Below are 16,999 nucleotides of genomic sequence, written 5' to 3'. Positions count from 1 at the left end.
CCACAGCAACACCTGGAAGCCCATTAACCTTGGCCACATGGTGGAGGTAAGTGGGTGAGTGTGCTTGTATGGGTGTGTGGAGCAATGGGGAATAAACCCAGTGGGGAGAGAGACAGGGAGGTGCTTATCTGGGAAAAAATGGAAAGTTGTGTCCACATCTCCATGAGAGGGTGGAGAGAAGGAAGGTGCCAAGAGAAAAGGGAGGCAGGGGATGAGGATGGAGTAGTAGTGGGAGCAAGCTCTGAATGTAATGGAGTAGAGGGTCTGTTCCAGTCCCTAACCTGTTCTTTCATCACTGTTGGCTGCTCACCTCCTCCCCAAACTGTACTGCCATGTGCAGTAGTCTGGGAACTGACTTTGCCTGTGAAGACTGAGGTAAAAAAAAGGCATCGAGTACTTCAGTCTTTTCCATGTCATCTGTCACTAGGTTGCCTCCCCCATTGGGAAAGGAGTTCACACTTTCCCTAATTTTCCTCTTGTTGCTGACTACTTGTAGAAAACCTTCTTCTTATCCTTCATGTCCTTTGCCAGCTGCAGCTCCAACTGCGTGTCAGCCTTCTTGATTTCATCCCCGCATACCTGAGCAATAGTCTCATACTCCTCCTTAGTTGTCTGTCCAAACTGCCACTTCTTGTAAGCTTCCTTTTTGTGTTTTAGCTCACTGAAGAGCTCCTTTTTAAGCCCAACTGGTCTTCTGTCATACTTGATAGTCTTTCTGCACATTGGGATGGTTCATTCATGCATCGTCAGTAAGGTTTCTTTAAAATACAACTGGCTGTCCAGGGCTTCTCTCTGTCTGAGAATGGCCTCCCAGTGGATCCTGCCTGTCATTTCCCTGAGTGAGCTGAAGTCTGCTTTTCTGAAGTCCAAGGTCCATACTTTGCTTCTCTCCTTGCTTCCTTTTGTCAGGATCCTGAACTCTCATCCCATGGTTGCTGCTGCCCTAGTTGCCATCCAGTTCTATGTTCTCCATCAAGTTTTCCCTGTTTGTGAGCAGCAGATCAAGAAGAGCATGGCTCCTAGTTGGCACCAAACACTTGCACCAAATACAGGCCATTGGAGATGGTCCTCCACAGCACTGTATATGTCTGATTGAGATGGATCATGTCTGCCAGCACAGACTTCAGGCACAGTGCAATGGCCTTCATTACCCGCCTTGTAGTCTGTGCACAGGAGAGAGACTAGCACCAGTTCCTCACATTACGGGGGTCCCCCTTCTCGGGCAAGAGGGTCAGCACAGCCCTCCTGCTTGACCAAGGGATTCCCTGTCCTCTGCAGCAAGGTCTGGGCTGATGGCATCTCAGACAGCACAGTAGGACTCTGCGGTCATCCCCGTCAATGCCTGGTGCTTTCTTGGTGGGCATCAGGTGGAGGGTGCCTGAGACCTCAACCAAAGTGAGAGGAACCTCTGCTGGTCCTGGTCACCTGTGCTGACCTGCAGCAGTCATTCCCACAGGACCTGGCAGGCATTGGCATCAGATTTGGTGAGAAGAGCACCACCTAGAAAGCTCTTGCTCTTTCACAAAGCTTGCCTGGATCCATGAGTAAGGGTGCCATTGTTTGCCAACAGGCAGGCAACAGACTTCTTGGCACCCTTCCTCTTCTCCAGGGTGTAGAAGTCCACAGTCCATCTCCCAGAGGAGCTGGGTCTGCAAGCAGACAAATGTGCTGTGGGTGCCGTGAGGTCACTCAGAGCATGAAGCTCCTCCTGCCTCTCCCAACACTTTCTGTAGAGGGACAGGTTGTCTGGGTCTGTGCCCAGGTGCCTTTCCACCTCCAGTACTTGCCTCTGAAGCTGCTCCTTGGCTGCCCCTGCTCTGCTGGGCGTGCCCCCATATGTAGTTGCAGCAAATGAGGCAGTCATATGCCTTCCCTACATCCCACCATCTCCAAGCCAAAGGGAAGGCTGGCCATTGCTCATTTCTCAGCACAGGACTCAGCACAGAGCTTAGTTCAGCAAACCAACAATAAATGCAGTCAGACACAATGCACACACAAGTTAACAGAGCAAATCTGAGCAGGCAAGGTTACTCAGCATTTCCAGGCCAACACCCTCATGTGCCCCGAACTCAGCAGAGGAACAGGGTATGTCTGAGCCAGGCTAGGTCAATCAGCAGTAACAGGCTGACACCCTCATATGCCCTGGCTCAGCACTTCCCAAGCTCTTGTCCCAATTGTCCTGGTAGTAACTCCCTTGATGAGCAAACTCCACAGGATTTTTGGGCTTTACAGGGATCTTTGGCTTAGATAAAAGAAGCGTTGCTGCAGAGCAAATGGGGAGGTTGAGGAGAAGGAAGAATAAATGAGGTTCAGAGAGAGTATGGCAACCAGCTTGACAGTAAAAGTTATTTTACTGCCTGGTATATGAAACTTATAAAGACTAGTAGTAATAGCCATACAAGGAGAGACAAACAAACAAAGCAGTTACAATATTACACAGTTTCAATTGGGTATTTGGGGAAGTCTAGCTCAAGTTTGATCAGCAAAAGTCAGGTTTAGAAAGCTGTGCTTGGAGTAAGAGAGAGAGAGAGAGAGAGAGATTAAACCAAGTCTGAGGTTTAGAAAGTGGGCTTAAACAAAAAGAAAGAAAGAATTGGGGTCTCACCGCCCAGTGAAGCTTGAACTGGTTGAGGTTCCCAGGAGTTTGATGGAGCTGGCGGATGGGCAGAGCCCTCGGCACGATCAGGGGAGGGGTCCAGGCAGAGGAGTGGAACTGGTGCAGCTTTCGGATCCGAGCACCAGGACAGAAACCTGAGCTTGGGTAGGGGTTTTTGCAGAGAACTGACAATAGCTCAAGGGAGAACACTAGGTTTGTTTATGAGTAAACCATGGCTCATGTGCTAGATAATAGGAAGTGACCACCACTCCTGGCTATGGATGGCATTACTCTGAGGGGGCTCAATGCAGACAGGCAGATTCAGTGTTTTGGGTACCAATAAAGGGGTCATTACTAGAATCGGTGTGATAAATGCTGAGCTGGGTGTGTGCAGACATGGGTTGATTAGCATTTGGAGCAGGGATCCCCCATCATGCAGTGCTCCCTAGCTCCTCTGGTCCTCGAGTTCAGTGAGTCCTTGCCTTGGAATCTCTGTTCTCCATCCTGAACACTAATGGAGGGGCTTCCCTTCCCCATCTCTGATGCAGATGGAGCTAGGGGGGTTGCCTTAATCCTGTCACCTGTATCCAGAGGTGATCAGTTCTGGTTCAGGCAAAGGTGGAGGGAAAGAGTCCTTTGTGAGTCAGACAGGCTGGGTACTGTGCCAGGGTTCCCCAGGAACACAGAAGTCACAGATAACAAGCTTGGGAGAGTCCAAAGAAGAGCCACCCGTATGATCAGTCTTACACGGCAAGCCACATGAGGAAAAACTGAGGGATCTGGGACTCTTCAGCCTGAAGAAAAGAAGGCTGAGAGGGGACCTGGTAGCAGGTTATCATTACACTTGGGGAGTACATCAAGGGCTCGGTGAGCAGCTGCTCACCAGGGCACCCAAGGGGGGAAACTCAGAGTAATGGCCACAAACTCTTGAAGACTGATTCAGGTTCAACATTAGGAAAAACTTTTTCACAGTCAGGGTGTCCAGACTGTGGAATAAGCCCCCTCCAGAGGTGGTGCAATCACCTACCCTGGAAATCTCGAGGAGACTAGGCAGCCACCTTCCTGGGGTCACCTGACCCCCAGTTATCTTTCCTGCTTGGTGCAAGGGGCTGCACCCGATGATCTTCCAAAGTCCCTTCCAGCCTTACAATCTGTGAATGCTAACCATTAGCCTACAGCCCAGCTCCAGCCAGCTGAATATTAATTAGCTACCACCAAGAAAAGCCACAGACAGATTCCTTATTTAAAAAGGTCTCAACTTCTTGCCACAGTTCTCCTCTTCCCTCTCCCTTCCTGGAAGAGACGAAGTAATACCAGGCCTGGCTGTGCTGTCAAAAATAAGCGAGCAAAGAGTTTTAAGGCCCTTGCAGATCACACACGGAAGCTAAGTCAAGTAAAATATTTTTCAAAAAGTTCAATTTAATAATAAAGGTGCACATACCAAAGTAATACAATAGGATTTATTTACATGGTTGTCTGCATAGTGATTTGTTTTCTTATGGAATCATTAAATCTGATTATTGGTTTCTGCAATTATCCAATATATGACAAAGTTATAAAAAAAGTAGTTGTTCTATTACATTTTGGACTTGGAACCCTTGTGCACTTCCCCTTTGTCAATGAGTCTAAATCAGATTAATAGTAATGCATACAACAAGCCAGGGATGAAGCCAACCTGTGCAGGCTGGGGCCTGGCCTACCCAAGCACCAGCAACAACAGGAAAATATAATTGCTTAAATTAAAATGAAGAAAACAGCCTAATTCTTTGACCACAATTCAAGACCTTTCATTGAAAGCATTTAAGTATAAAATAAATCCAGATTGTTTTTAAATCCTACATTAGAAGCTGATTTTATAAGTTATAACAACCTATAAAATGATCTGAATTGTATCAATTACATCCTTCAAAAATTCTAGGCAGACAAGGTTCTTTGGGTGAATCTGATATCTTTTATTAGACCAACTTAAAAAGTTGGAAAACAATTTTTAAGCAAGCTTTCAGATTCAAAAACCCTTCATCAGGCTAAGGAAGCTTCAGCAGTTGGTGTGTGCTCTTCCTGGATGGAGTGAAAAGTAAAGAAGCCAGAGGCTGGGCTGGGCTGCACACAAGATAGGCAGTCAGTGAAGACGTAGATTGAGGGGTCAATGGGTGAGAGACAGGCTGAGGGGGAGAAGGGGGATGAATAGCGGAGAGATACCTGGGGAGTGAGATGGCAGGCAGGTTATAATGTGTCATCAATCCAATGTCCATATTTAGCCCATGATTTTTAGTATCCAGGAGGTTGATGAAGTGGAGTTCATAGGCTCCTCTCTGGGAAGCGTTTTGTAAGTTTCCTTTGAGGATCAGGACAGAGACTGGAGAGAGAGTGGTTTTCTTGTGCGAAATGTGCCCCCACAGGTAGTTGGGTATTCCTGTCTTGGATAGATTTCCGGTGTGCGTTCATCCTGGTGTGCAGTTGTTGTTTGGTCTCTCCTATGTATTTTCCATCGGGGTATTTGGTGCATTGGATGCGATGTATTACATCTCTGGAGGTGCAGGTGTAAGATCCGGGAATGCTGATGGCTCTGTTGTGGGGTGCAGTTATTGTGGGGGTGGTGGAGATGTGTTGGCAGGTTTTACGTCTTGTCATGGCCTGGTCTGGATCCTTTTGGTGTGTTCTGGGCCTGAGGGAGTTTGCTTCTGGTGATGAGGTTAGCAAGGTTCAGTACTTGTTTGAAGGCTAGGATGGGTGGCTCTGGGAAGATCTCTTTAAGAATAGGGTCTCTTTGTAGTATGGGTTGCAATTGTTTGAGGATTTTCTGTACAGGTTTGGGGGAGGGGTGATGTGTCATAACCAGCGGTGTGCGATTTGTGGGGGGGGAGGGGTTCTTCTGTACTGCAGCAGTTCTTCAGGTGGTATCCAGGTGGCTCTTTCAAATGTGCATCTCTCTCTCTGAAGGAGTGTCCTAGTTGTGTGAAAGCCTTTTTAAGATCTGTGAGGTGGCAATCCCAGATCTCCTCAGTGCAAATTCAGTGGGATCTGAGGGCTTGGCTGTATATCACAGGTTTCTTGGTGTGTTTGGGGCAATTGCTGGTTCTGCGCAGATACGTAAGTTGGTCTGTAGGTTTCTTGTATAACATGGTCTGTATTTTATCATTCCGGATACTGATCATCGTGTCTAAAAAGGAGATGTTGGTGCTGGAGTATTCTAGAGACAGTTGGATGGAGGGATGGTGGTTGTTGAATTTCTGATGGAACTCAATCAGAGATTGTAGATTTTCAGTCCAAATGATGAGTATGCCATCGGTGTATCTTAAGTATAGCCAGGGTTTGCTGGTGCGGTTCTTGAGGAATTCCTCTTCCAGGTGGCTCATAAAAAGGTTGGTATACCGTGGGGCTATTTTGGTGCCCATAGCTGTTCCCATCATCTGGAGGAAGTGTTCATTATTAAAAGTGAAATTGTTGTGTGTGAGGTTGAAGTGTATAAAGTCAGTAATATCTTTGGGTCTGTATTCAGAGTTGTAATCTTGTTCCTGTAGATATGTAAGACAGGCTTGGATGCCATCCTGATGTGGGATGTTGGTATATAGGCTGGTAACGTCCATGGTGGCTAGGAGGGTGTTACTGGGAAGGTGGTCTATGGTCTTAAGTTTCCGTAAAAGGTCTGTAGTGTCTTGTAAAAACTTGCTCTGTGGGTGATGAGTGGTTTTAAGATTGATTCAACAAAACCTGATATTTCCTCAGTTAGGGTCCCATGGTTGGATGATAGGTCTGCCAGGGTTCCCTTGTTTGTGGATTTTAGGGAGTATGTAAAAAGTCCCCAAGTTAGGTAGTGGAGGGGATCAAGGTCTGCAGTTTTTCTTGTAGGCTTGCCGGAAATGATTTGATGGTATTGTTGAGTGTCTTGGTGAAAAGGGGAGTAGGATCTTCTTGTAGTTCTTTGTAGTAGGTGGTGTCAGAGAGTTGTCTATTTGGCTTCTTTTATGTAGTCTTCATAGTTTAGGATGACTATGGCTCCTCCTTTATCTGCTGGTTTTATTAGTATTTGGTGGTTAGATCTTAGAGGTTCTATGGCCTTTTTCTGTGGTAGAGAGGGGTTGTTATGGTGGTGTGTGTTGCTGATTATTTCATTGTTCATTCTTTCCCTGAAGGAATCAATGTAGCGGTCGAGGTTAATGTTTTGTCCACTGTAAGGTGTCCAATCCGATGTTTTTGGGGTTTTTTTAGCATTGATCTTTTCCTGAATGTTGTCAGAGAATGAGTTGTTGTTGGAAGTGGGTTCAGTTTGGTCGTGGGAATATTCCTTGAGGCGGAGGCATCTAAAGAATTCTTCTAGTTCTCCACATTGAAGTATTTTATTAGGGTATTTTTCTGGACAGAAATTTAGGTCTTTAGAAAGGACAGATTTTTCAGTTTTGGTAAGCGTGTGTGTGGAGAGATTGATAATATTTGTGGGTTGGTTGCTGCTTTCAGTTTTATCAAGTCTGAGGCTGGAAATGTGCAAGCTGTTGGTGTTGTTCCTCTGACAGTTGTTTTATGGCTGGGGAACTTGCTCTTGAAGTAATTTGTTCCATTTCTTCTTTTTATATAGGATGAATGTTGTAGACAGTTTTTCATAGTCTCTTTGTATGCATTGTATAGTGCTAGGGAAGATGATTGGATTTCTTTCAAGTTGTTGTAGTATGTTGTGATTTCCTTTCTGAGTTGGTCTCTTTTGGAGCAGAGTAGGTGAAGTAGATGATTTTTAATCTTCGCTGAAGTTCTTCCGCATAGCTGTGAAGCATATTTGAAGTGATGTGTAGTAGTCAGAGGATTGTAGATGTTTAGTCCTCGGGGAATGAAGTTATATTTTCTAAGCCTTTGCAAGAAACACATGTCACTGCTGAGTTTGGCTTCTTTCTTTTTCATGTTGTACAGTTTCCATTTCAGTTTCTTTTGTTTTTGTACATATTGTACAGTTTCTTTGTTCTTGGTATTTTAGGTGAAAAGCAGCATATTGTATTTGTGCATCTTGCCTAAAGGCTGTATATTCTAACAATCCCCATGTTTTCATTGTGTATAGCACCTGGCACAATGAGTACCTTGTCAATAACTATAAAAATATATTTTGCGCGTGCTTTACAAATATGACTAGTTCCAGGCTTAGCACATATGTAAGTATTTTCAAGCATAGTAGATGGGTTCTGTCAGGAAATGGAATTAATACCACACAACTTAACTGTATCCAACTAAATCCTCAACTGTATTAGGAATTCTCCCAGGCCATTTATAGGAGAGTGAAAAAAACCCTCACCAAATTTGAATAAATCATACATTTGAAGTGACATTCCTCAACACCAGCAAAAAGGATACAAGTTATGCACCAATTGTTACTTGCATATTATTCACTTGCATTTCTGCTAGTTTGTCTGGTGTTTCAACAAACACAGAACTGTTGGGTTGGGTTTTTAAAAAAAAATAGAATACTTTTTTTTTCTGAAAGATCACATTGCTCCTCTTCAACATCCTGGTTTGCAGCATATGAGGTTTTAAAATCTGGAATAATAATAAACTATGTTCAAAAGCTTGGCAATTAGATATACAAGTTCTAGCAAACTATCACTTGTCCTTACAGTGGTGGGACATGGACAGTGCCCACCTCCCCCTGCTTTGCCTTTGGCAAGTTAGGGTGCTTTGGTGTTCTCAGGCATTGTGCCTCATACAAGTGGGTGGTTTGCAGTTTTTAATAGGTTAGCTTAGGGATTGGCAACCTGGATCCAGACTGAGGACAAGGCTTTGAGTTTCAGCTGTGGGCATAAGCAGTGGAAAAAATATTTGGGGGGGCTGGGTGGTGCGGGAAGTGCCTGCCTCCTGCAGGGCCGTTGTGGGAGCTGAGAGGTGCTGGTTCTGCATGCGCAGCAGCTATGAAGCTGGGTGCAGTGCTGCAGCAGCAGGCATGGCAGTGGTGCTGTTGCCAGCCATCACAAAATTATTTTGGGGTGGCTAAGCCCCATTAGCCCCAGCTTTCCACTGCCGATGGCCGGGGGTGCTCTCCCCTGAAGAAAGGTGTTTGTGCCTGAAAGCTTGCAAAGAACAGTTTTTCCAATTATTTAATTGGTCTAATAAAAGATATCACATCTACCCGAAGAACCGCCCCAAGGGATGACAAGATCCAATGATCACAAACTCGTCTGTGACCGTTTCAGATTGGACATTAGGAAGAACTTCTTTACTGTCTGAGCCCCCAAGGTCTGGAATAGACTGCAGCCGGAAGTAGTTCAAGCACCTACCTTGAATGCCTTCAAGAGACATTTGGATGTCTATCTTGCTGGGATCCTCTGCTCCCTGCTGACTTCCTGCCCTTTGGGCGGGGGGCTGGACTTGATGACCTTCTGAGGTCCCTTCCAGCCCAAACGTCTATGAAATCTATGAAAACCTTTTCTCGCCATAATGGCACAGGGCTGAGTGGCAGCAGGGTCCTAGTGCCTGTCTACTGGTGACCTGAGCGGGTCATTCCAGCCAGCAGCTAGAAACAGTTGCTCAGACAAAACACTTATCCAGGGTGGTTAAAGATGCAGACAATCCTACCGTGAGCAGGGAATGGACTACCGAGGCCCCTTCCAGCCACATCTGCCATGATTCTGTAGAACTCAAAAGTCAAGAAATAGAGAAGCACAGCTGAACATTCATTTTATTTATGCCTTAAAATGCGGACCTCAGAACTTGAAATGTAATGAGTACATTATGCGTATACACCTGAGTTTCTTCTGTAGTCTTCTGCAGAGTATTGGACCTTACCCCATGTTTTGAAGCGTCGTTGGTAAGATTCACAACAATGGAAATTTGTAGAAAATTGGTTCACGTGTTAAACACAGATATTTAAAAATCAACAAGTGGTAACACTTTTTTGGAATTAATGTTTAAGTTAATGGGGTTCAGAGCATATTGGATTACCTCATTTTGGAAATTACCGAAGATTGAAGGAATCACAAAACACAAAGACTGTCTCAGGCCATGAAAATTCAAAATGTTTGTAAATACAAAAACGCTGATTTTTTTTTTTTTTAACATCTAACTTGTGTTCTGTTTCTCTGACAGAAGATAAAAACTTTTCAAGTTTTGATGCTCTATGGTTCTTCAATACGACACTGGGCCACAGGCAAAAGTTTGGAAAACATCATCAGAACAACTCCAAACCTTTATGCCACACAGTAAGGAGGAACCAAATGCATGAGGGAATTAGGAACTTGTCTTCCATCAGAGAAGTCCTCCAGGTGAGGGCCTTCAATCACCCTGACATCTGCTGGGAGGGCAATACAGCAGTGCACAGGCAATCTGGGGACGTTTCTGTAAAGTGCTGGGGAAAGCTTCCTGGTGCAAGTGTTGAAGCCAACTAGGGGCTGTGCTCTTTTTGATCTGCTGCTAACAAACGGGGAAGACTTGGTGGGGAATGTAGAAGTGGATGGCAACTTGGGCAGCAGTGACCACAAGAGTTCAGGACCCTGAGGAAAAGGAAGGATGGAGAGCAGCAGAGTAAGGACCCTGGACTTCAGAAAGGCAGACTTTGACTTACTCATGAAAACGATGGGCAGGATCCCCTGGGAGGCTAGTCTTAGGGGGAAAGGAGCCCAGGAGAGCTGGTTGTATTTTAAAGAAGCCTTACTGAGGGTACAGGAACAAACCATCCTGATGCATAGGAAAGCTAGCAAGTATAGCAGAAGACTAGCTTGGCTTAGCAGGGAACTCTTCAGTGAGCTAAAACAACAAAAGGAAGCTTACAAGAAGTGGCAGTTTGGACAACTAGGGAGGAGTATGAGAGTATTTTTCAGGCATGCAGGGATGAAATCAAGAAGGCCAACATGCAGTTGGAGCTGCAGTTAGCTAAAGATGTGATGGGTAAGAAGGGTTTCTACAAGTATGTCAGCAACAAGAGGAAAATTAGGGAAAATGTGAGTCCCTTATTGAATGGGGGAGACAACCTAGTGACAGATGACATGGAAAAGGCTGAAGTACTCGATGCCTTTTTTTTACCTCAGCCTTCACAGGCAAGGTCAGCTCCCAGACTATCACACGTGGCAGCACAGTTTGGGGAGAAGGTGAGAAAGCAAGAGTGGTGAAAGAACAGGTTAGGGACTATTCAGAAAAGCTGGATGTGTACAAGGTCCTTGCAGCCAGACACGATGCACCCAAGGGTGCTGAGGGAGTTTACTGATGTGATTGCAAACTGCTGGCCATGATCTTTGAAAACTTGTGGTAATCAGGAGAGGTCCCAAATGACTGAAAAAGGGCAAATATAGTGTCCTCTTTAAGAAAAGGAAGAAGGAGGATCTGGGGAAACTTTTAGTCTCAACTCAGTCCCCGGAAAAGTCATGGAGCAGGTCCACAAGGAATCCTTTTTCAAGCACTTGGAGAAGGTGACTAGGAAAAGTCAGCATGAATTCACCAAGGGCAAATCATGCTTGACTAACCTAAGCAATTTGCCTGCTATGCTGAGACAGATGCAGGGAGAGCAGTGGATGTTGTAAACGTGGACTTCAGCAAGGCTTTTGATACACTCTCCCACAATATTTCTGGCTCTGCAGAAAAAGACCTGGGGACAATACACTAAACATTAGCCAAAAGCATGCCTTTGTTGAGAAGGCTAGTGACATACTGGGCTGCGTTAGTAGGTGTGTTTGTTGCCAGCATATCAAGGGAAGTTAGGGTGCTAGAGCACATGACTTCAGAGGAGAGGCTGAGGGAGCTGGGCTTTAGTCTGGAGAAGAGAAGGCTGACAGCAGCCTTCAACTACCTGGTTGTTCTCAGCCTTCTCTTCCAAAGAGGATGGAGCTGCTGTCCTCAGTGGTGGCAGATGACAGAACAAAAATAAATGACTGAGTTGCAGCCAGCAGTTTAGGTTAGATAGTAGGGAAAACTCTCTCGCTAGGAGGGTAGTAAAACACTGGAACAGGTTACCCAGAGAGGTTGTGGAATTTCCATCCTTGGAGGTCCTTCTCTCAGAATGGAAAGATGCAGACTGGAGGAATGGTGCTAGGTTGGTTTGGGGGACAGATGCAGTCTATTTACCTCATCCAGCTGCACAGGGCTGAGTCTGGTCCAGCCTCGGCCCCAACCAGCTGTGCAGCAGTGGATTCTGTTTGTGGGTCCCATTCAGCCATGTGGGACTTGGCAATTTGGCACCAAAATGGAGGCAGTGTTAATTGCCACTGCTCCTCCCCATTACATTTCCAGACCTGTGAGGAGCTCCACAGGCCAGATAGCATGGCTCTGGAGGCTGGATCTGGTCTACAGCCAAGGGTTGAACACACCTGCACTACAGTGATATTTTATAATCAACAAACAGGGCAGCACACAGTCCTTCTCTTTATGCAGTGGTCTGCTGATGGCAAGCAGCTTTTGCCACCAAATACACCTGTTAACAATATACCTTCCAGGCCTAGCACACCACAGCAGAAGATGCATGGGCTGCTGCTGAAGATTCATGTCCCTACATCCCAGTTCTCCAGCTAAGACGGTGCACTGACGCTGCCCGGAATCCAACTGTTCGTATCAGATGACAAAAGGAAGGTCACTTCTCTGGGCTCCCAATGCAGTGTCTGCCCTATTCCGTGGTCAGGAGTCCAGCATGCTTTCCCTCCCATACTTTTCATTGTATGGGTGCTCCACAAGGAATGACAGGATGCAAGTATGATGTTCCTGCTGGTCTCCTGGCTGAGATAATTTTGACATCAGTGATGAATTCTTATACCAATGTGGGACTCCAGGGCTCTGCCTGTGGTCCTGGACCTTCTGATACAGGATGGAAATTGCTTCATCCAAATCTGCACACTCTACACCTCACAGCCTGGGGGCTAGACAGGTCTTGGAGAACATCCTGCCAGTGCAAGACATCCCCATTCACAGCAGAATGAATTCAACTAGATGCATCTATCTGGATAAAAGGTCCAGATTCTCAATAGGGTGCCAGGAGAGAAACCTCTCCAATAGAACTTCCCTCATTTTGACTATACTGGAATATCTACTTAAACACATGCACTTGTCTATAAGCTTGGTCAAAGTCCACCTAACTGCTGTCTTGGCTCACTGTCCTCCAGTTGAGGATTCCTGAAGTTCTGAAATTCCTCAAAGGGCTATCCAGGTCCTTGCTTTGGGACTTCAGATTTGCTTTTCAGGTCTCCGAGATCACCCTTTCTCCACATTTCTTTGAAAATGTTTTTTGTCTTGTGGCAAAAGGGGGAGTGCGGAGGTTAAACATTAGGGGTATGTGAAGCTTTGGTAGCTGATTCAATTTAAAGGAGATTCGGCCTGATTCAGTGGCCAAATCTCTGAACCTGAAGTCTCTGTACAGGAAGGCACTAGGCAGTGCCAGCAGGAGCAGCTGGATGAGCCCCAGCTTGGAGAAGCTGTGGGGGCTAGGGGGAATGATCGGGAGGTGGGGAATGACCAGGGGCTTCCCCCAGCTCCCAGTTTGATTCCACAGCACCTGGTTTGATCCCCCAGCTCCCAATCATTTCCGCCAGCCCCCGTGGCTTCTCCTGGGGTTGCCAGCATTGCCTGCCTCGCTCCGGTAGGGGGGCAGCCAAATGAGTTGCACCTTGAGCTGGCAGCCCCAGGAGAAACTGCAGGGGCTAGGGGAAAAGATCAGGGAGCTTGGGGGAAACCCCCGCTCCCGGCTCAATTCCTCAGCTCCCCAATCATTCCTCCCAGCCTCCATGGCAGCACTGCTTGCTTTGCCCCGGTCGGGGGGCAGCCGGGGAAGCAACCTGACAAGCTGCAGCTTCTCCTGGGGCTGCTGGCTCAAGCAGGGGCTTGTCTGGCTGCTCCCGCCGGCACTGCCTGGCTGTATATCCTATGGCCAAATAAGATTTGGTGCTGAATACCTTCAGATTTGGCCAAATTGAATTGGGACAGTGATTTGAATCACTGAATTGAATCACCTTCCTTCCAAATCGCTGAACCCAAAGTGAATACTTTCTCCTTCTCACAGGCCTATTAAGCATCCCCCTGTGGTGAATTTCCCATATATTACCTTCTACTGAGAAAGGAAAAGTACAGCATCACCAGTTATCTGTAGTTTTAAGGCAAGTTCATATTCAGCTGGCCAGAATATTGCCATTGGAAGAGTAGTTGGTTGACAAGGACTATGCATTGCCTGCAATACTGAAGCAGAAACTGCCTAAATTTAGAAAACATTTCAGGTGCTGAATCTCTTGCGTTAATACTTCCTCTTCGAAAAATAAGTATCTGCAGTACAATTTACCAAGCTGAAGTGGCATCAAGAGCTCATAACTATTGTTTCAACTTACTGTTGAGGCCTGAGGACTGTTTTTCACAAGTCATCGATCGAATACAATATTTTCCTAAGTTTATTGCAAAATCCTTTGCAGTTAGTTCTATAAACAGCACAAAAGTTTGCAGCTACTGCAATAAGACACCAGACAAAGTTTAAAAAACATATTTCAATTGTATTTCAATCATGTTCTTTCAAACCATGAAAAGCTATCATTTTGGTAATCTAGATCCATAAGCTCTAGACTACTCTGTAAGCTTGACTGCGTTTCACATGCCCAAAGTTAGGATATCCAAAGTTAAGATAATTTCTGTCTGACTACTGAGAATTTATCAAATTGCTCACTGAAAACTTGCATTTGTTACAGTCACTAAACATCCTATCACCTGTTTCACATTACTGTAATTAGGGAATTAACTTTGCTTGAAAGGTCAGGCAGAGGTAACCAAATCTATAATTTTTTGGCTTTTTTTATATAAATGGGAGAAAAACAAAACAAAACACAAATACTATAATGGAGTCAACGAACCAAAATTAAAAAGGACAAAATTAAAAAAGTTCATACATTATTCCACACCAATACCCTACCAACCATAACTAATAAGGCCTAGGATGCTAAAATAGTTGCCATTTGTTATAGTATGGTATCAGTTATATAGGACAGCATGTTAAACCATCTTGAAATAAAAAGGTTCTCTCTTTCCCAAGTCATGTTCCCATTTTTAAAAAATATTAAATCAATTTAAGTCCACCAGCTAAGACTCTGCATTGTGAAAATATTTCAAGCTTGCAAAGCACAGAATTGCTGAAATACAGCCAATATGTGATGGTCCAGTTCAGCTGTAAACAGAAGGTTCTCCAGGGTCACCATGTACTGCTGAATAATCTGGTGATGCTGCAGAAAGACAGGACACTTTCGTTATACTCATTGGTCTTTATACATAAAAACCATTCAGAGAAAAGAACACAGATTTCTTATATACAAAGATTAAACATTTTGGCTAAAATTATGTGCAACCCACAGCAGTTACAGAACACAGGAGCTGCATTTGTTGTATGCCTAGGTTTACCAAGTACAGTACTCCCCATATGTAAGAGCTTCCAGACAAAGGTAACTGCACAGTAGGGGTCCAATACACACCAGAAAAGCCAAAGGAGTTTGTTTTCATGGAAAACTTTTCTTGAACATGGACAAGACTAATCCATATAAAGCATTACATACGAAAACCTCTACAATATCCCCTGCTGGTTTTCATACCAAGAATATTCCCAGTGTCCAGGTCTGTCAGTCTCAGCCAATCACCTACATTTAATTTTAACCTTCTTAACCTTAGTTAGCAGATTTAAAATCTCAAGTTCAGAGGTACCCACTTTAATAGGGGTCTAAGTATCAATTGACAAGAATCTTAAACATCTTCTCTCATGATTGTAGCCATCAACAATACAGGGTTTTACAACTATCGTTTTTTTTGTTTCTTTACGCCTGCGCATAGGAGTACAGCAGTGGTTGTCAACTGTGTTCAACTCAAGGCTCCCCACAGAAAGTGCTAGCTCTTAGCTTTCACATATTTCTTTAACTATGGAAAAATAACAGAATAAATTATCATAAAAACTCAGAATGACCTCAACAAGCCAGAATGTTTTTGATATTATGGATTTCTGCTGAAGCCTCTGAGCTAATCTTATGAGTGATGTGTAGGTATGACCTAACAGAGGTAATATTGCGTAGCACCCTTAAAAAGAATCTTACAGCAGCACCCAGTGCTGTGGCACCTTGGTTGAGAACAATGCCTTAAAAGGATCTCAAAGTGCCTTTAGAATCAAGTTATAGTATAGGGGTCAGAAAAGTTTTTGATCATAGTGCCACAAGCATCCCAACCTCCACCCACATCTTGGCTTGGCGTGCCAGAGGCCGGGGAGCCACAAGGGACCTGACCCTCATTGCTGATGGTGGCTGCATGTGTGCTTCCAGTGGGAAAGCGGGGGAGGGGACATGGTGTGCTGCCCTTGCCCCTTTGCCTCTGGAGCTGGTGCCAAAGCTGCAGAGCCCTATGCAGTGGTTTGCAGCCTCTCAGCTGCAGCCAGCCTGGACTCTGGGCAGCTTCTACCTGCCAATGAGCCCAGGCTGGCTGTGGTGGCATGCCAAGGAAAACAGCTTTGCGTATCATGCTCGGGCATGTGTTCTGGGGCTTGCTGATCCCTGTTATAATATATATGCTGACGGTATTGGAATATTTGTTCAAACCCATGCAGTTGTCTGCTACCTTTGTTGAAGTACCTAACTGCTGCTTCAGCCAACCATCCTGCTGTTGAGGGTCATTATGTATATTCTCACCCTGTGAGAATATAGCAGCAGAATGAGACAGGGTAAAGCTAGGGCTGTAACAGTGATACAGACTTAATCTACACCAGGAGTAACATACACACTGCCTATGCCCCAGATCTGGCTCATGGAGCCATATGAGCCAGCCTGTAGGTCTCTGGACTAACCCTACGGGCCAGCCCCAGCCCCAGCCCCACTCATTGCATTCAGTACATGGACCAGACTCTGGTGTTGTGGTACAGGGCATCAGTCTGGGGCATGCACCAGATATAGCACTCCACTGAACCAGCTTTGCATGCTGGTTCTGGTCCAGATTGGGGTATGCTGGAGGCAGAGCATGAAGCTGGTTTGGTGGGGGCACTGTATGCAATGTGTGTGGCCAGTCCAACCCTGCAAGCCACATGTAGCACATGCTAGCTCTGAGGTTGTGCACACAGCATTACAGGCTGGCACTGGAAGTGTGCAGCCTGTAGCACACAGACTGGATCTGGTGCTGCATATGTAGAGGGAGCTGGCACAGGTGCGCATTGCATGCAGGACCCTGCCAGACCAGTACTGCATGGCATGCTGCACAAGGGATCAGTCCCAGTCTAGCAACCTTCATCCAGCTCATGGGGCCATATGAATTTGACAGCCCAGATCTACACCACTTAGTTTTGCCAGGAGAACTCAGGTTCTGCCAGGAAAATCAACAGTGAATCCATACACTTGGCTCTTTTGTGCCAGTAGAACCCCTCTTTTCTGCCAGCAGAGTAACATCAGGTCTCACTGACTGAAGTCGTCTACCATCCAGTACTGAACAGAAGGCAGATACAGACACCCATGCTTT

General features: G+C 45.6%; 2 protein-coding genes across 2 annotated transcripts in view; both read right to left on the bottom strand.

Moving 5' to 3' along the window:
- Positions 1 to 4,036: 4,036 nt before the first annotated feature.
- LOC149868674 (uncharacterized) lies at positions 4,037 to 6,288 on the bottom strand (the record flags this gene model as incomplete). Its single annotated transcript, XM_090037659.1, has 1 exon — positions 4,037 to 6,288. A coding segment is annotated over one exon (681 nt), but the record flags the coding sequence as incomplete, so codon positions are not given.
- A 7,713-nt stretch (positions 6,289 to 14,001) lies between these two features.
- NCBP1 (nuclear cap binding protein subunit 1) overlaps positions 14,002 to 16,999 on the bottom strand; it is a 53,835-nt gene continuing 50,837 nt past the window's right edge. Inside the window, exon 23 of the mRNA XM_090038984.1 lies at positions 14,002 to 14,742. Coding sequence (XP_089895110.1) covers positions 14,629 to 14,742 — 114 coding nt within the window. The 3' untranslated portion in view covers positions 14,002 to 14,628. The remainder of the gene's footprint in view (positions 14,743 to 16,999) is intronic.

Source organism: Crocodylus siamensis, chromosome 3 (assembly GCF_052110815.1).
Source record: "Crocodylus siamensis isolate JL-2025a chromosome 3, ASM5211081v1, whole genome shotgun sequence".
In the NCBI taxonomy this organism is placed as follows: Eukaryota; Metazoa; Chordata; order Crocodylia; family Crocodylidae; genus Crocodylus; species Crocodylus siamensis.
Note: the sequence above shows the minus strand (reverse complement) of the source record. Positions and strands in the feature narration are given on the sequence as shown.